We start from the raw sequence: 18,659 nt of genomic DNA on the forward strand, positions 1-18,659 counted from the left end.
GCGGTCAGTGATCAAGCATTCAATGCTCAAAGAAAGCTGTTCACAAAGACCTAGCAATCTCTGTGGTGTGGATTCCCCTTTCCCTACATCAGTTTGAATTTGGAAGCAATGCAAGAGGTTCACCAGGTGTAAAATAACTGTGGTGTCATCAAGCTGGGTAAGCAGCCAATCACGCGGAAGTATTTTCACAGATATCAAAGTCAGAAGTAAAATTCTTACTTAAAATTTTACAGAAAGCAAAATTAACGATTGGGTCATATGCGTAGGAATAAGGCAGAAGCCATGATCGTGATGAATGGCAGAGCAGGCTCAAAGGGCCAATTGGCCTCCTATTGCTCCCATCTTTTATGTTTCTGTGCAACTATAAACTTTTAAAATAAAATTAAAATATGATTTTCTTTAACATACCAAATAAATTAGTCATTTCACAAATATAGCTTTTCAAGGACAGTGAGACTTCTCTTTTAGTATTTATGAATTTAGCATGCCGTGAAAAACCGAATTGCACTTCAACCAATGGGATGTACATTTTTCATGGGTTTTTACAGTGTATTAATAGTGTCCTCATGTACTAATAATCTCATGGGCAATTAGGGATAGGCAATAAATGCTGGCCCAGCTAACGTCACCCACAATCCACAAAAAAGGACAAGTTTTAATCAGTGTGACTTGTACTTGTTTGCACTCTGGAGCAAGATTGGTTGAGGTGGGAGGAGCACGGAGGGGTGTAGTTTGCGGGTCGGAACTTCAACAATGCACCCTATGAAGAAGTGTACAATCACGAAGCAACTTCTGGATTTCTGCATTTAACTGTAGGTGTGTGAGCTCCAGGACTTGCTGTCAGTTTCAGAGAAGTAATGATGTGAAACTGTTGGTGCTCTCCGGCATTGCAAGTGCAAAATCTGGGCCAAAATTTCCAAGTTATTTAATTATACAATAATCCATACAGAACTCTACATTCTTATGATTTGGTGCAACAGCATATTTGAATATTGTGGTGATGAGTTTCTGCTAGTTCTGGCCACCAAAATACTTATTTAATTTATTTTTAAATGCATTCATTGACAAAGTCTCATTTATTGCCCATCCCATCTTTCATATGATGAAAAAATACAGAAAGAGACATAAACCTATGGTCAATTAAGCTTATTTGGGTAAAAATAATACACTACAAAATGGTTTGTATTCATTTAAAAAACATAAAGCAGATGGTGCTGAATAGCTCATCTCAATGGGCATTTCTTAAGAATATGGTTTGTGATATTTTTTACGGCTAATGTTTCGGTACATGTGGGTTTAATTAGAGATTCTGGTAGCAAAAACCCATAATATCCAGTATCTCGCAATTCAAATGCAAATGCGTAGGGGATGCCATGTTTATAGGCCCAATCCATAGAACTACCAGAAGTGACATCTGAAAGGTAAAGGAGAAATGTATTATTAGAACTTAAATTTCAATGTATCATATCACAAGATATTTATGCATGAAGATGACCATTTGATTAATCTGAGTCCATCCGTTCAGTAAATTTAACATCCTCAAAATGTTTGTTTTTTAATAATCCCAAGGATTTCATTTCAATGCACTATGCAGAAGTCTTATCCTTTTTTTAAACATCACTGTGTATTAAACAATTTCTTGGAATCAGTCCTAAATTTACACCATAGGAAACCATTACATGTATCATATCTGTGCTGGCTTTTTTCTCAAGCTATTAAAAAATATTCCCACTGCTCCGGTCTCTCCCAATAGCCCTGTACCTTTCTCTTTTTCAACTATTTACAGTACTCAATTCTTTTTAAAAGAAACAATTGCTTCTGATTCAATCACTCTGCGGCTAAGCATTCTTTGCTGAAAATAAATTTCTCTAATCATTTCTCCTTATTGTCTTACCGTTACTTCTAAATTGATGACCTCGAGTTACTAACAACCCAATTAGGTGAAATAACATCTCCTCATTTAGCAGAAGAACTGGAAGGTTGCTAATGTTATACCACTGTTCAAGAAAGGAGAATTAACCAGGAAATTGCAGGCCAGTCAGCCTAACTGTGGGTAAGGTATTGGAAAGTATTATCAGAGACAAAATATACTTTCATTTTGAATACCAACGATTGATTAAAGTGAGCTAGCATGATTTTGCCCAGCAAACTGTGTCGGACTAACTTGATTTACATACAGTCATAGAGATTTACAGCACAGAAAGTGGCCCTTTGGCCCATCGTGTTTACACCGGCCATCAAGCACCTATCCATTCTAATCCCAATTTCCAGTAATTAGTCCGTGGTTTTGTATACTATACATTTCAAATGCTCATTTAAATGCTTCTTAAATGTTGTGAGGGTTCCTGCATCTACCACCCTTTCAGGCAGTGAGTTCCAGATTCCCACCATCCTCTAGTTGAAAAAGGTTTTCATCAAATTCCCTCTAATTCTCCCGCTCATTACCTAAAATCTATTCCCCCTGATTATTGATCCCTCAACTAAAAGGAAAGGTTTCTTCCTATCTACTCTATCAATGTCCTTCATAATTTAATCAGATCCCCCCTCAGCCTTCTCTGTTCTAAGGAGAACAATCTTAGTCTAAACAGCCTCTCTTCATAGCTGAAATGCTCCAGCTCAAGCAACATCCTGGTCAAAATCCTCTGCATTCTTTCTAGAGCAATCACAACCTGCTGATAGTGTGGTAACCAGAACTGCACACAGTCCTCTGTGGCCTAATGAGTGTTTTATACAGCTACATCATAACTTCCCAGTTCTTATATTCTATGCCTCGGCAAATAAAGGCAAGTATCCTACATGCCTTCTTAACCATCTTGTCTATCTACCCTGCTGCCTTCAGGGACCTATGGATGTGCACCTCAAGCATCTGGTCCTCTGTACTTCCTAGTGTTCATTGTGCACACGCAGTCAATTACTTTATTTTGTGCAATTATTTTAAAAAGCTTAAGAATGGCACCCTGTTTCTCTGGAGTCTCAAGCTCCAAAGCTGCTCCATAGATGAAATGGAGGGAAGAATAGTTAGATAATCAACTTTCAAAGTTATTCAAGGCTGATTGTTGAGTTCAAATCAGAGAACCAAGCAAAGATCGTGGAACTGGTGAGTAAGCCTTAAAAAAGCTAACAATCGATTTTAATGGCGTACAGGGCAGACAGCACTGGGAAAACCAGATCCCAACTAAGGGTTAGTTATGGAAAACCTTCCAGTCCAGGTCCAATATTGGCATCAGTACATATGGTGACTGTGAGGCAGCACAAAAGTAAAAAAAAGCAGCTGAAAATACTCAGTGCTTCAGGGAAAGGGAGTGAAGTGATTATTGAAATGTCTTAAAGCAAAGCAGTTCTTAACAGCTTTGCAGAGTTCAAGAAATAAATACCAAGGACAGGATTTTCCACCCCCTCTTCTTTGGCTCGCCATTGGAGCCCAGCAGGATCTTCTGGTCCCACTGACATCTACGGAGTATCGCTCGGCTCGCCCATCCCACCACCGGGGAATTACCTCATGTACTATCAAGTCCACTTCAACAACTATCAAAGGGATAGGTACTGAAACACTAACAGAAAATGTTGCAGAGAAAGAAAAAGATTTAATGGGCGCAATTCTTTCAACATATTTTTAAGTGTTGTCCCCAGCAGGAAAACCGGTGAGATTTCCGCTGGGAGGGTCAGTACGATTCAGTTTGCAATTTAATCACAAATTATTTTTGCAGCCCGGGGAGATTCTCATTGAATTCGAGAATTTTGTTTTGGAGTGGGGACCTAAAGACACCAGCTCCTCGGAGATGGGCATCCTGATCTCCAGTCAACCCTATACACATCCTGCCCACCCGCCAGCTAAGAGCACTACCCAGCCATTTCGACGACCACCCTAAGGCTTCAATGGCCTCCAAGCCCCCAGTATGGCCATAATGCCTGCTCTCCGTTTGTGGAGACAGCGGTGATTCATGCCGGGTTACCACTGCCCCAAGAGTCAGAGACTCCCGGAGCAGGGGGAATCCAGCTTGAAATTGACAAATCTAAATATGTTCATCTGGTTCCTGCCCTCACTGGGCGGGAACCAGATTGCAGAGGGCATCAGGGGGATGGGCAGAATCCCAAAGGGGGTTCTAGCTACACTCAATGCGCTCGTCCCTCCCCATTATTCTCTGATCCCTCACAGCCTCATGTGATCTGCGCATGAGTCCACGGGGCCAAAGAATCGAGCCCAACATTTTGAATCCAGATGATGCTTCTTCAGAGTTTCTTCAGGTCTTGGCACGGTGGCACAATGGTTAGCACCAGGGACTCAGGTTCGATTCCCAGCTTGGGTCACTGTGCGCAGTCTGCACGTTCTTCCCATGTCTGCGTGGGTTTCTTCCAGGTGCTCCGGTTTCCTCCCACAGTCCAGTTAGGGGCATTGGCCAAGCTAAATTTTCCCTCAGTGTACCCGAACAGGCGCTGGAGTGTGGCAACTAGGGGATTTTCACAGTAACTTCATTGCAGTGTTAATGTAAGCCTATTTGTGACAGCAGTAAATAAACTGAAAACATAAACTTAAAGAGTCATATGGTCTTGAAGTCTTAACCCTGTTTCTCTCTCCACAGATGCTGCCAGACCTGCTGAGTCTTTCCAGCATTTTCCGTTTGTGTTCTGGATTTCCGGTACTTTGCTTTTATTAAAGGGTGAGGGAATGGCTTGCTCTTCTATTTGCCTCACTCTTATAGCAGCACATCAGGTTTTCCTTTGCCATCATTGATCATTTCTTCACCTTCTTGATAAAGGTTGCTAAATGAATTGAGACAACCTCAGTTCTGTTCCAAATGCTTCCAAAATTTTTGTTTCACGATAATCTAAAATTCATCTTTAATTGTTACATTCCTTATAAATTTCACCTGCACAATTGTTTACTTTTACCGAGTGCTCCATCTATTTGTCCAGGTCCACCCTGAAATCTATGCTAATAAGCTAGTTATGGAAACTTGAGAACAACATTGTGCTTTTATAAGAGTTTGTCTAAAACTTGCTGATAACCATTCCAGTCCGAACTGCACCATTATTTATTTTGCAACAGGTATGAATGGGACTAGAAGACAGAATAGAGGTGGTCAACAAAGGAGAGCTGTTGGAGAAAATGTCTGGTAGGAGGGAGAGCTGGTTGGTGTTTTAACTCTGGATGTTCTTATCTGAATGCAGCTCCAACAATGTTGGGCTATTGGGCTACTTATTCGCTGGTGACTCTGTGTATCTGCCATTTTAAAAATTCATTTAATATTATGAGCATTTGTCTACTTTTATGTTTTGTATGCATCTTTCCAATATCTTTTATTCACATTTTATTTACCTATTCTCAATTATTTTTCAATGTCTCCACAAGATCTTCATGTATCACTTAACAATTTGTAATCTTCGTAAATTTCCAAAAAATCATGTTTGTTAATTATTTACCCAGTTAATTCCATTCAACAACAGCAGTTGAAATCCCTGATCCTTGGCAGTAACCTGTTCTTTTTGTTCCCACTCCTCAACTTTGTTTTGTTCAGATGTTCACACATCTTCCATTATTTAATCTTGTCAACAGGCTAAATGTTAACCTAACCTTTCCTCATGGATGCTGAAGAAGCTGATGTGTATTCTGAAAATTTCTTGTTTTTACTAAGGATAATAAACACTATAAGTATTCGTTACTTTCAATTCATTTGACATTATACTTGTTTTTCTACCACTTTGGGTAGAATTATGGATTATACACATTATTGTACTATAGTTCTATTGAACCCAATTCAAACATTATCAATTAAAAAAAACTTACACAAAGTGCTAGAAGCCGGCCCATGTTTGTATTTGATACCATATGCTGAGTAAAGAGCATTGACAGCACTAAATGCTACAGATTCCTGAAAAATGAAACAAAAAAATAAAACTTGTTAAAGAATTTCAATTTCAAGTGAATAAAAAGACTGCATTATTTGGTGAAGCTGTTAACATCAAAGTAAATCACAATGGGTGAATTTAGGGATTACCATATAACTCATTATGTTCATATAATTTTAGTTTATCGGGCTATACATCAACAATATTTTAATTATCTATTTTGTTCCATTACTTTATTTCAGTCTTAGACAATAACGGCTATATTCACAAAGCATGTCCAACTTTGTGATCATTTAAATAATTTGCATGTTTCTTAGCTGAAATGATTAGTTTCTGATTTTTATTTCTCATCTTTGCCATCAATAACTGAAATTTGCACTGTCACGTGTACTTTCTTTTCTTTTTTCTATTCAAATGGTCTACCCCTTGTTTTGAGAATGTGTCCTCTGATTCTAACCATCCTCCAACCGGGACAGGGATAGCATCCATCCTGCATTTACCTTGTCAAGTTCTGTCGCCTCTCATTTTTCTAATGTTTGCTGCTGAAACGCTCACTCGGGATGTGAGAGAGAAACAGTCTGTGATTGGAAGAGCTGTAAACACTGGTGGTGAGTATATAGAGGAAAAGGAAAGGAATTCAGGGAGGGGAGAGACAGAGAGAGCTGTTCGGCATGTGGGGTGAAGAGAGACTGTAGGATCTGGGGATGAGAGTGAAGGCAATGGTTGTGTGGCCTTGGTTTGGTGGGGGAAGGGTGCAGTGGAGAGTGAAGACACTCATTGTTGGAGTGTGTGTGAGAGAGAGAGAGGGCTAATGGGCCTAGATGAATGAGTTGGGGGAGGTGGGGAGGGGTGCTATCTAGCTGAGGGATTGGAAGAGAGTAATAGTGGGCCCGGGTAGGGTAGGGCAGGGGGATGAAGAAACTCACCATCCGGGGGATGTATGTGAGAGAAAGAATATGTGTGTGAGAGAGTAAGGGGGTGATTCTCCCATCCCACATGCTAATTTTTTAGCGTGCCGAGTCGGGAGAATCGCGCATGCGCCAATTCGTGGGATTCGCGCATGTGTTCCTGACACGCGCACATCTTTTATTGATGGATATCTGGCGTAGTCGAGACCACACTGGAAATCAGCGGGAACAGCAGGTAAGTTATTTTAATGTTATTTGAATGTAATTTAAATGTTATTATCAGGCCAGGGACTGAATTCTCCGGGCCCGAGAGCATCCCCCATCCCGCCAGTGCAATTTCATTCTGGCAGGATTTAGAATAGTTCCCCACTTTCGGGGAACTAGCGGGAGACCCCGCTGGAGTGAAGGGGAGACCCCGCTGGAGTGAAGGGCCCACCAGGGGGTTGGGCAGCAGGGAGGTAGGGCCCCCTGGGCATGGGCATCCTGGTAATGCCAGCCTGTGCCCCCTGGCACTGCCTGAGGGGCAAAGTGCCCATGCCTGGGAGCACCTTGGCACTGCCCACTGGGCATCAGGCAGTGCCAAGGGGTGGGGCCTGGGGTGGGGCTTAGGGGTGATTAGTGGGGATGGGGTGGGGGGTCCTGCTGCCACTGTGCTTTGGATCCGGTCGGGGCAGGAAGGAGGCCAGCAATCGGGGTTGGCTGGGGAGGGTAGTCTGCCTGGGGAAGGTCTGCCTCCCATGAGGGGGTCTACCAAAGGGGGGGGGTCTGCCTCCCGTGAGTGGGGGTTTGCTGGGGTGGGGGTTCGTCATTGCTGTTGGCAGGGAGGGGCTAGAGATCAGGGACGGGGGTCGGAGGGGTCGGGGCTGGCCCGCAAATGGTTATGGAGCTGTGGTCGTGCTGTGGGGGGAAGGTTGGAGGGGCAGCACTGCGGGGGTGCCAGGCTGGTGAGTGATCGAGCTGGCCAGCAAACTGCAAGCTGACAGCGCGGGGCCACTGCGCACGCACAGAGACCCAGAACTGTCAGACTCTGGCGTGAATAGGTTCCACCCCTGCCCTCCCCCCGCCCGAGCTTTTAATGATAATCACAATTGTGATCTCTGCATTGCAGAGTGTGGGAGATTCTTGTCTGCAAAACAATCATGATTTACACCAGTTTTCCCGCGAATTCAGCACTTAGGACTTTTTTGGGAGAATCGCCCCCTAACAGTGTTTATGAGAGAGTCAATGTGAGAGTCTGTGCGCGCGAGTGGTGCGTGTATGTGTGTGTGAGTGAGTGTGCGCGAGAGAGTGAAAGTTGTATGGGAGAGTCTATGTGAGAGTGTATGTGTGTTTGTGTGTGTGTGAGAGTCAGTGTGTATAAGAGAGTGTATGTGAGAGTGTGTCAGTGTGTGTCTCAGAATGTATGAGAATATGAGGGTGAGTATTTGTAAGAGAGTGTGTTGTGAGAGAGTGTGAGAGTGTGCATGTAAGAGTGTGCATGAGAAAGAGTTTGAGAGAGTGTGATAGAGAGTATGACAGAGAGTGTGTCAGAGAGAGGGGGCATCTAAGTTGAGAGATTGCCTGAGAGTGTGTGTGTGAGGGTGCATGTTGGTGTGCAAGAGAGTGTGTGTGTGTGTGTGTGTGTCAGCAAGAGAGTGTGATTGAGAGTGGTTCAATCCCAGTCTCAGAATTCTCTCACCCTCATCCGCACACACTAATATCTACTCAGAGTTCGGCAAGCGATTGTTGCCCCTACCAGAATGTTCCCACCTCTCTGGTGGGAGGTTATGCTGGCACGAATCACTACTAGTGGAGGCCTACCACGATGCCCACGCTGAGGAGCTCAGACGCCATTGAAGCCCCCAGGTGGTTGGGGGCATGGCCAGGTGGTGCCCATTGGGCAGTGTCTACCTGTCACACTGGCAGAAGCCAGCAGGCACTCTGGCAGTGCCAATTGGGAACCGCCAGTGAGCCGGGGTAGTGCCAAGGGAATGGGACCGGAGTGGGGGCTATGACGGGAGGGGGGGGAGGGGGGCTATGCAGGGAGGCTGGGACGTGCTGTGGTGTCATGCAGGGATGGATCATGAAGGGGGTCATGATGAGGGGGGGGCATGTCGGGTGTTATGATGAGGGTCATAATGGGGGACCCATCAGGAGGACGCAATGCCCCGATGCCAGTCACTCGTGTTGGGTATGGGATGGGTCAATGTGCTGCTGAGAATGGGTGGGTCCTGATGTCCATGGAGGCAGTGTGGGATCTCCCAGTGCTCCATAAGATTGGAGCATCCTTGCAAAATGGTGCCCAAGCTCTCTGATGCTGGGCTCACCAGTGTGCTTAGGTCCTGCTTCCCCAATACTGATGCACATCTTACCACTCTCCAAAAAAGTGACAGTGTGGGACAATTGTGATGCAGAGCCTGAGAGGCCAGCGCAGATTGCTCTGTTATTCTCACTGTTTTGACACTTAGGAGTTTCAAACCTGTGTTTTGGGCAAGTTTGAAAATGCAATCTTATGGCACTTAGTGCAAAAATGATACAAAATTTGATTCCTGTCAGAAGGGGGAGGGGGTGGGGGGCGTAGGCTCACCGGAAAGCCGGCCGCTCACACCAGAAGGCACAACTGCACACGCGTAGATCTGTCTCTGTTCTGTGCAACAGAATAGAAAGAGATCTGTCAGGCAACTCCCCACTAGATATTGTGTCCCACCCCCCCCCCCAATTACTGCCCTCCCCCGCCAATCACCACCCGAACCCCTCAGCCCAGCCTGGTCGATCACCACCCGAGCCCCTCAGCCCAGCCCATCGCTGCCTGAAATCCCTATCTCCGGCCCAGTCGATTGTTGCCCTAACACCCCACCCCTGGCTCCCCACCCACCCACCAGCCGAACCCTGGTTGCAGAGTGCACAGTTTCTCCCACCCGCCACCCGAGGCCCTGCCACATCTTGGCCCCACCCCTCCTTTGGGGCCCCACCCCATCATGTCTGCACCTGGTGCCCAGTGGGCAGTGCCAGGCTAGCAGTGCAGGGTGCAAGGCTGGCTCTGCCAGGGTCCAAGGCTGATGGGTCCAAGGCTGGTAGGGCCAGGCTGGCACTGCCCAAGGGACACTGCCCAGCCTTGCCCCCGACCACCAGGGAGGCCTCAATGGTCTCCAATCCTACTGCTGAGGTCACCGTGTCAAGTCCCCGTTGAATGGGACCTTATGTGATCCTTCACTGGTGAGGCTGTTAAGGTAAGTGAGCCCGGACAATAGTGTCCCGGGCTCACTAATAATATTTAAATCGGGATTTCACTGATTTAAATATTATAATCAGCCTTGTGCCCCTCCCGGGTACGAGGCTGATCACGTTGGATATCAAGTGCCGGTAAGATCACGAGAGGTGAGAAACCGGACGCAAACCCAATTTTTCACCTCTCGCACAATCTTCCCAGCTCGCCCCACCCATCGACTGGCATGACGAACTGGTAAGATTGTCTTCCGCCCATGATTTCCCTTTCATAAATCCATGTTAACTCTGCTCAATCCTACCATTATTTCCTAATATCTGGTTATCACATCTTTGATAATAGATCTTAGTAGTTTTCTGCTACAGATGTCAGGCTAAGAAGTCTGCAGTTCCCCATTTTCTCTCGCCTTCCTTTCTTGATTAAGGGGAGGTACATTTGCAACCTTCCAATCAGCAGGAATCATTCCAGAATTTTGGAAGGTGACCATCAATGCAGCCATTCCCTAGAGCCGCCTCCTTCAACACTCTAGATAATTTGGTCCAGTGGATTTATCAATTTTCAGTCCCATGCATTTTTCCAATACTACATTCGACTAATACTAATTTCTTTCAGTTTCTCATTCATCCTCATATCTTGGTTCTCCTATACCTCTAGGAGGTTTTTGTAACTTCCTCCATATCTGTTTTTCCGCCATTTCTTTACTCCCCATTATACACTCTCCTGTCTTTCCTTGAATGAATGCTCATTTGTCTTTGCCACTCTTTTTCTTTTTATATACCTACAGAAGGTTTTACAGTCTGTATTCCCCAACCCCCCCAACTTACTTTCCATATTCTATTGACCCTTCCTTTATCAGTTTCTAGATTTTCCTTTGCTGAATGCTGCCAATTCTCGAGCTTACTACATTTTTGCCAACTTTATAAACCTCTTCCTTTTTCCCAATACACAGTTGGGTCACTTTTCCTGTTAGGTTTTGGTGCCTCAAAGGAATGTACATTTTTTGTAAACAATGTATTAATAGTTTTGCTTGTCTACATCATATCCTTTAACGTAGTTTCCCAATCTGCCACAGCCTACTTGCCCTTCATTCCTTTATAGTTTCATTTGTTTCAATTTAAGACCATAGTTTTGGATTGAATTATGTGACTTTCAAACTTAATGTGAAATTGCATCATAGTCTTCCCTAATGGCTCCTTTACAACATTATCGATTAGCCCTTTCTCATTGCACAATACTAGATCTAAAATAGTTCGTTCCCTAGTTAGTTTCTCAACATACTGTTCCAAAAACCCATCTTTCAGGACCTCATCCCTCTTTCTACCTATATTATTGACACTGACGTAGACCACAACCGATGGCTGTTCACCCTCCCTCCCCTGCTCAGTGACATCCTTGATCCTGGAGTCACATTTACGGTCGCAGAAGCATCTGTCTGCTTCCCTACCACTCTTGCTCTTCCACTTTTTTTCCTTCCCTCCTGTGAAACTGTTATCCATGATGCCATGCACTTGGCTCTGACCGCACTCCTTTGAGGGACCATTGTCTTCACCAGTAATCCAAAATGGAAAGCTGGTTAGTGAATGGGACTCCTGCATGACTTGCCTGGCCCTCCTAGAATGTCTGGCAATTATCTATTCTCCCTCTGCCTTGCATTCTCTTAACCTGTGATGTTCCCTAATGTGTCAACCACATTATGCTCAGCCTTGTGGATACACAAGTGACCCCAGTTGTTGTTCAAGTTCTGAAAACTCAGTGCCTTAACTTTACTTGATGTTACAAAGTATAATCATTCATCAGCTACTCACCAATCAACTCCTTCCCCTGTGCCGATGTTGCTTTTTTATTCCTGATGTGACGTTGTGAATTCTGCCTGTGCTCCGATCCCACTGATCGCTTTTTATGCTGTGCTCAGTTCTTGCTCCTTCCTGACACTCTCCAGTAACCTAATTACTTATTTTCTGAATGATTTTTAATTAATGTTCTTTCTCATCACCCTTAATGTACCTCTTTAAAGGTTAGTAATACAATAAAGTTTACCGCATAAAAATAAAACTGTTGATTCACCATTTTAATTCCCTTCTGTTTGTGTCTTTTAGTTAATTGCAAGGTAGCTACTTAAGGGTTATTTAATTGTTTTACATTGTTCTAATTTTCAGTCATTTAGACACTCCGAAACAAGTTATTCACAAACTAATTAAATTACATTTTTCTGTGACCTCAGTTTAATTTCCCCCCAAACACAGGCAGCTCCCGATTGTAACTGCTCCCATGCAGGGTTTGGGGTCCTTTCCACTCACTGGAGATAAGTGAAGTGAAGGATTCAAGCCTCGCCTTGTTTTTCATTGCTCTTATGCTGTCCAGGGTCTTCTCTGCTCCCTGAAAGTTAGTGAAGTTAAGCATTGGATGTTTCACTAGCAGTCTGATGATAAAGTGATACTGGAAGAGTCAGGGTGGTGGATTTTTAAAAAATATTTGTTCACAGGACAGCAGAATCATTGAATAGGCCAGTATTTTTTCATATTCCTAATTGCCATTGAGAAGGTAAGAGTGAACCATCTTCTTGAACTGTTGCAATTCATGTATTGTTAGAAGCAAATTACTGCGGATGCTGGAATCTGAAACCAAAAGAGAAAATGCAGGAAAATCTCAGCAGGTCTGGCAACGTCTGTAAGGAGAGAAAAGAGTTGACATTTCGAATCCAGATGACCCTTTGTCAAAGCTTTGACAATGGGTCATCTGGAGTCGAAACATCAGCTCATTCTTTCTCGCCTTACAGATGCTGCCGGACCTGCTGAGATTTTCCAACGTTTTCTCTTTTGGTTTCATGTATTGTTAGGGAAGGCGTTCCTGGATATTGACCCAGTGACAAGGAAGGAGGGGGTGATATAGTTCAAATCAGGATGGTGTGTGATTTGGAAGAGAACTTATAGATCGTGGTGTTTCCATTGCATTCTGCTGCCCTTCTCCTAGGCTGTAGATATCACGGGTTTGGAAGGGATGACTAAAAGAGCCTTGGTGAGTTGCTGTAGTGTGTCTTGTAGATGACACACACTGCTGCCACTGTGTACTGGCGGTGGAGGGTGGTAATCTTTAAGTGGCGGATAGGGCGCAGATCAAACTGCTTGCCTTTTTCTGGACAGTGTCAAGTTTCTTGAATGTGGATGAGAGCACTGATCCAGTCAAGTGCAGAGAATATTTGTGCCTTAAAAATGGTGGACAGTCTTTCTGATGTGGAGATGCCGGCATTGGACTGGGGTAAGCACAGTAAGAAGTCTCACAACACCAGTTTAAAGTCCAACAGGTTTATTTGGTAGCACAAGCTTTCGGAGTGTCACTCCTTCTTCAGGTGAACTCAGCAGTCAGGAAATAAATTACTCATTGCTTAATTCCCAGTTTCCAACTTGCTTTTGTAGCCACAGTAGTTATTTGTCTGGTCCAGTTCAGACCAGACAACTGGTGGTGTAGTGCTGCCGGAGCGGCACTCCGGCATCTCCAACTAGGGCCTGGGAACCAGAGTGTGAGGAAATGGAGGCCTGGGGTCCCAAGGAGGAGCGGCTGGCTACAAGACTCTGGGCCCCGGGAGGGGTAGAGGCAGCACTAGAGCTACAGGCTCTTCAGGCTTCCCAATCTGATAAATGTTTTATACAAATCAAGTCTTTGGTCATGTAAAGTCAATTCGCTAGGAATACAGAGGTTTCTTTAGACCCAAAGGTTTTGTCGATCATTTCTTCTTATCCTATTTGAAGCACAACTACAATACTTAAAACGAAAAGGCTATGTATATTCCTAAACAATGGTCAGAATTTAGGATTACTTTATTCAATAGATAGGATGATAGGGAAATCTAGTTGCGGGTGCTGGCAAGAATTTCTTCCTTCCTCAACATGTTGGGAAGCAAGGATTTAATCAGTAGCAGTCGAAGGAAGCTACTCAGCCCATCATTGTAACTGCACAACTCTCAGAAAGAGCTATCTATATCATCCTATTCCCCATACTCTTCTATATTTTTTACATTTCAGATGTGAAATGTGCTATGGATTCAATTCCTGTCACTGTTTCTGGTGAGAACATTTCATGTCCAAACAACCCCTCAATTCATATCAATTGTCATGTATAATGAGATTTAATTTGGCTGTGAAAATTATTGCTGCACCCGCTGTAAGAGTGGGCTCAATTTTCAGGTATACAGAAAGGTTTCAGAAATGGAGATTGGGATGTGCTGGTTGATAGGGAAGGAAAATAATGTTATTTAAATATATAGTTAGAAAATCTTGTTATCTCCTTTTCATAAATTGGAGATATATACGAAGCTGAACTTTAAATAATTTAGTGAAGGTGCAAAGGGAAAGTAGTCTCAGAAATAAACATTTCACAAAGTATAAAATAATGGCAAAATTGCATGTTTGGGTATCAGACACAGCTGAAGTTAACTAAAGCCATAACTGAATGCAAAAAATGCATTGGAAAAAAAACTGGTCAGGTGATATTCCGATGGTTAAACTTTATAACGAATGTGGGACGCATGGTCCATGGCCTGAATCTGTCCATTGCTCAATTTCATTCGGCCCACAGGAATCTTGTATATATGGCGCAATTTCCTCCCAACTATGCATCTTGTTACCTGTCACATCTTTGCATTTTACAAGGCCTCACACTTCCCATCACTGGTAAAAACCAGTCCAGCAATTCAGAAAAGCTAAGGAGATACCCAATATCCTGCAGTCACCAAAACTATTGTCCCCTCCTTCTGCCATGCCTTGACAGAATATCCCTAATTGACAGGTGATTTCTTCATTATGTTGCTATAAAGAACAGGAATCAGCTAGCCCAGCAGACGCTGCACTTTGTCTTCTCGCGTTACCATGGAAATAAAACAAGCAACTATTTAATTTAGAATTATCCCAATCCCATTGTCGAAATTGAGCTGCAAATTCAACTTAATCCAATACACGTACTTGGGGTTTTGTTTTACATGTGGTTCTCATAGGTTTTTACTTCAAATTATAAAATATAATAGACTGCTCTAATTATCATAATTCTTACGGGTTGTCTGTACATCATTCAAACCCTGTGTGTCTACTTGTAAAAAATGGTTACTGCAAACAAAAGAAGAATTGTGGATGTGGACTGTTGTGTTTTTAATGAAAAATGGACAAACAATTACTTTTTGTGGAGGTGAATTGCAAACCTATGTCTGATTTGTGGAGAAGTGATTTCTGTTATGGCAGAAAGACACTACAGCATGAAGCGCATCAAATGCGAAGAATTTCAAGGACAAGTGCGAGCAGACAAAATTAAAGCACTTTAAAAGAATGTGAATACACAGCAAGCAATTTTCACAAGACTGAGAAAGGAGTTGGATGGTGTTACACAAGCCAGTTATGTGGTGAGTGAACTTATCGTAAAAAGGTTCAGTCAGAATGAGAGTTTGTAAAGGAGTACATCATTGTGACCGCTGCTTTACTGGCTCCAGAGAAAATTAAATTATTTGAGAGTGTGACCTTATCTTGCAGGACCACGTCAGATCGAATTAATGATATGGCTCAAGACATTGAAAATTCTCTGAAAGATTCTGCAGCTGGTTTTGAGTTTTACTCTCTGGCTATTGATAAGACAACAGATCCAACAAGTAAAGGCCACTGGCAATTTTTTTGTGGAATCACAGCAAATTTTGGGATTTGAGGGCTTGCTTGCTTTAGTAACAATGCATAATATCACCAAAGATGAAGACGTTTGAGAAGGTTAAATCGGCAGCACATGGGCTTAAGTTATCACTTGAAAAATTAAGTGGTCTTACCACTGACAGTGCTCCAATTATGGTTGGATCTCAAAAGGGACTAATAGTTGCTCTAATCAAGAAAGAAATGAATGGTTTCAATCTTGATCCAAGTAACTTGATTGTACGTCACGGCATCATTCATCAGGAATATCTGTGCGCACAGTCCGTGCAACTGAGCAATGTAATGTTGACGGTAGTATCCAGTAGTATTTATTAAAAGCAGAGGGTTAAACAGCCACCAGTTTAAGGAGTTATTGGAAGACCTTGAACCAAAGTGCGGAGATTTAGTTTACTATTGTGAAGTGTGATGGCTTAGCCAGGGAGTATGCTTATGTGGTTTAATGAACTGGCGGACAAAGTGAAACTTTTCATGGAGATGAAGGGAAAACTTGTGGTTGAGCTGAGTGACATCAAGTGACTCTGTGTCTTGGTATTCATGGTCAACATTACACAGTATCTGTCTTAGCTCAAAGTCAAATTGTAAGGCCAAGCCAGCTTCTTACTTCCATCCAGTTGGCAGGGTATTTGCAGACATCTTTAACCTCTCCTGACTTGAGGTCCCTACCTGCTTCAAGAAGACGACCATCATCTCTGTACCAAAGAAAAGCCAGTCAGCGTGCTTTAATGACTACCACTCGGTGGCTCTGACATCCATCATTATGAAGTACTTCAAAAGGTTAGTCATGGCATGCATCAATTCCGGTTTCCCAGATTGGCTGGATCCACTACAGTTCATCTATCACTGCAGCAGGTCTACAACAGGTGCCACCTCCCTGGCCCTACACTCAACCCTGGAACACCTGGATAACAAGGACACATATGTCAGATTCCTATTTATTGACAATAGGTCAGCCTTCAACACCATTACCCCAACAAAACTCACTTCCAAACTCTGTGGCCTAGGGCTCGGCTCCTCCCTCTGCGACTGGATCCTAGACTTCCCAACACACAGGCAGCAATCAGTAAGGATGGGTAAGTGTGGGAATTGCAGATTTCTAAATGACTGAGCAGAAACTGATCAATTTCACAATGCCTGTCAGTTTCAGTGCAGGAAACAACCGTCTGGCGGCAAATAGCATCACATCTGGGACTGGTTCCAGTGAATGATTCACCGGTTGCTGCCACTGAACTCTGTTAAACACTTATGACTGTGTGGCCAAATTCCGCTCCAACTCCATTTTCAAGTTTGTTGTTTCCATTGTAGTGGATCAGATCTCAAACAATGACAAGATGGAGTACAGGAAAGAAATATAGAATCTGGTGAAATGGTACAATGACAATAATCTCTCCCTCAATGTCAGTGAAATGAAACAAATAGTTATCGACTTCAGGAAACATAGTGGAGGACATGCCCTGGTCTACATTAATGGTGATGAAATAGTGGTGATGGTTGAGAGCTTCAATTTTTGAGGTGTTCAGATCACTAACAACCTGTCCTGGTCCCTCCACGCCGACGTTGTCGTTAAGAAAGTCCACCAACGCCTCTACTTTCTTAGGAGGCTAAGGAAATTTGGCATATCCGCTATGACTCAACAACCTGTCCTGATCCCTTCAATCAAATGCTATAGTTAAGAAAGCCTACCAAGCCTCTACTTTCTCAGGAGAAGGAAATTTGGCATGCCCGTTACAATTCTCACCAACTTTTACAGATGCAGCATAGAAAGCATCCTTTCCGGATGTATCACAGCTTGGTATGGCTCCTGCTCTGACCAAGACCGCAACAAACTACAATGGGTTGTGAACGTAGCCCAGGTTATCACACAAACCAGCCTCCCATCCATTAACTCTGTCTAGACTTCCCTCTGCCTCAGAAAAACAGCCAGCATAATCAAGGACCCCATGCACCCCGGACATTCTCTCTTCCACCTTTTTCCATCGGGAAAAAGATATAAAAGTCTGAGAACACGTACCAACCAACAGCTTCTTCCCTGCTGCCATCAGTCTTTTGAATGGACCGACCATATAGTAAACTGGTCTTTCTCTACACCCTAACTATGGCTGTAACACTACATTCTGCACCCTCTCTTTTCCTTCTCCCCTAAGTACTCTATGAATGGTATGTTTGTACAGTGTGCAAGAAACAATACTTTTTACTGCATCTTAAGCTCACTAATAAACATTTGAGATCTGGGCTAGTTCAAATTGACTGGAGAAAGAGATTGATGCATGGATGCTTGCACACATGTGCCAAGCTTCATTCATTGATACGTAAATAGGAACATAGGAACAAGAGTAGGCTATTCAGTCCCTTGAACTTATTCTGTCATTTAGTTAAATTTAGTTAAATTATGGCTGATCTGTATTTTAACTCTATTTATCCAATTTTGTTCCATATCCTGCCAATAAAGTTTTCTGTAATTCATGTAATCAGCTTCAATTAAATTCTAGCTATGTTAATGACTAATAATACAAAATACCACATAGTTCAAAATAAAATGTCTAATACTTTTCACTTAAAAAACATAGTTTGGGGTCTCAAATAATTAATACATAGGAATCAATGTAATAGTAGATGTAGGGCCCGATTTTACCATTGCGTCGCGCCCGAAAACGTGGTAAAGTCGGGTGTGAGGCCATTAACACGATCCGCACCCATGTCCGCGCAGATAGCCACTTTACTGAAACCTGGGAATAGCGGCGATTCGCGCCCAAAACGGGCGCAACGGCGATTTAAATGCATCTGCATGCATTTAAATTGAATTAATGAACTGCCCGCCCAACTTTATCAGCATTTCCCCCTTTACCACCGCGTTTGCCGACCCGGAACCGCGCCGTATTGAACCTGCTAAATAAAAGTCTGAATCGGACACTCCAGCTGCTGAAGAGCGCGTTCAGTGCTTCCAACGGCGCTCTGACTCAGATCAGTGGTGGGGGGGAAGGAGGGAGGCGGCCTGATCATTCTCTGGTTGGAGGAGGGGAG

General features: G+C 43.4%; 1 protein-coding gene across 1 annotated transcript in view; it reads right to left on the reverse strand.

The window, feature by feature from the left end:
* Positions 1-1,223: 1,223 nt before the first annotated feature.
* The window catches only part of cpa6 (carboxypeptidase A6), a 75,622-nt gene continuing 58,186 nt past the window's right edge, over positions 1,224-18,659 (reverse strand). Inside the window, exons 9-10 of the mRNA XM_078215499.1 lie at positions 5,786-5,870; positions 1,224-1,414 (exon numbers count right to left, since the gene is read on the reverse strand). Of these exons, the coding sequence (XP_078071625.1) occupies positions 1,224-1,414; positions 5,786-5,870 (276 nt within the window). The remainder of the gene's footprint in view (positions 1,415-5,785; positions 5,871-18,659) is intronic.

The sequence above is a fragment of the Mustelus asterias genome, chromosome 7, assembly GCF_964213995.1.
Source record: "Mustelus asterias chromosome 7, sMusAst1.hap1.1, whole genome shotgun sequence".
Taxonomy (NCBI): Eukaryota; Metazoa; Chordata; class Chondrichthyes; order Carcharhiniformes; family Triakidae; genus Mustelus; species Mustelus asterias.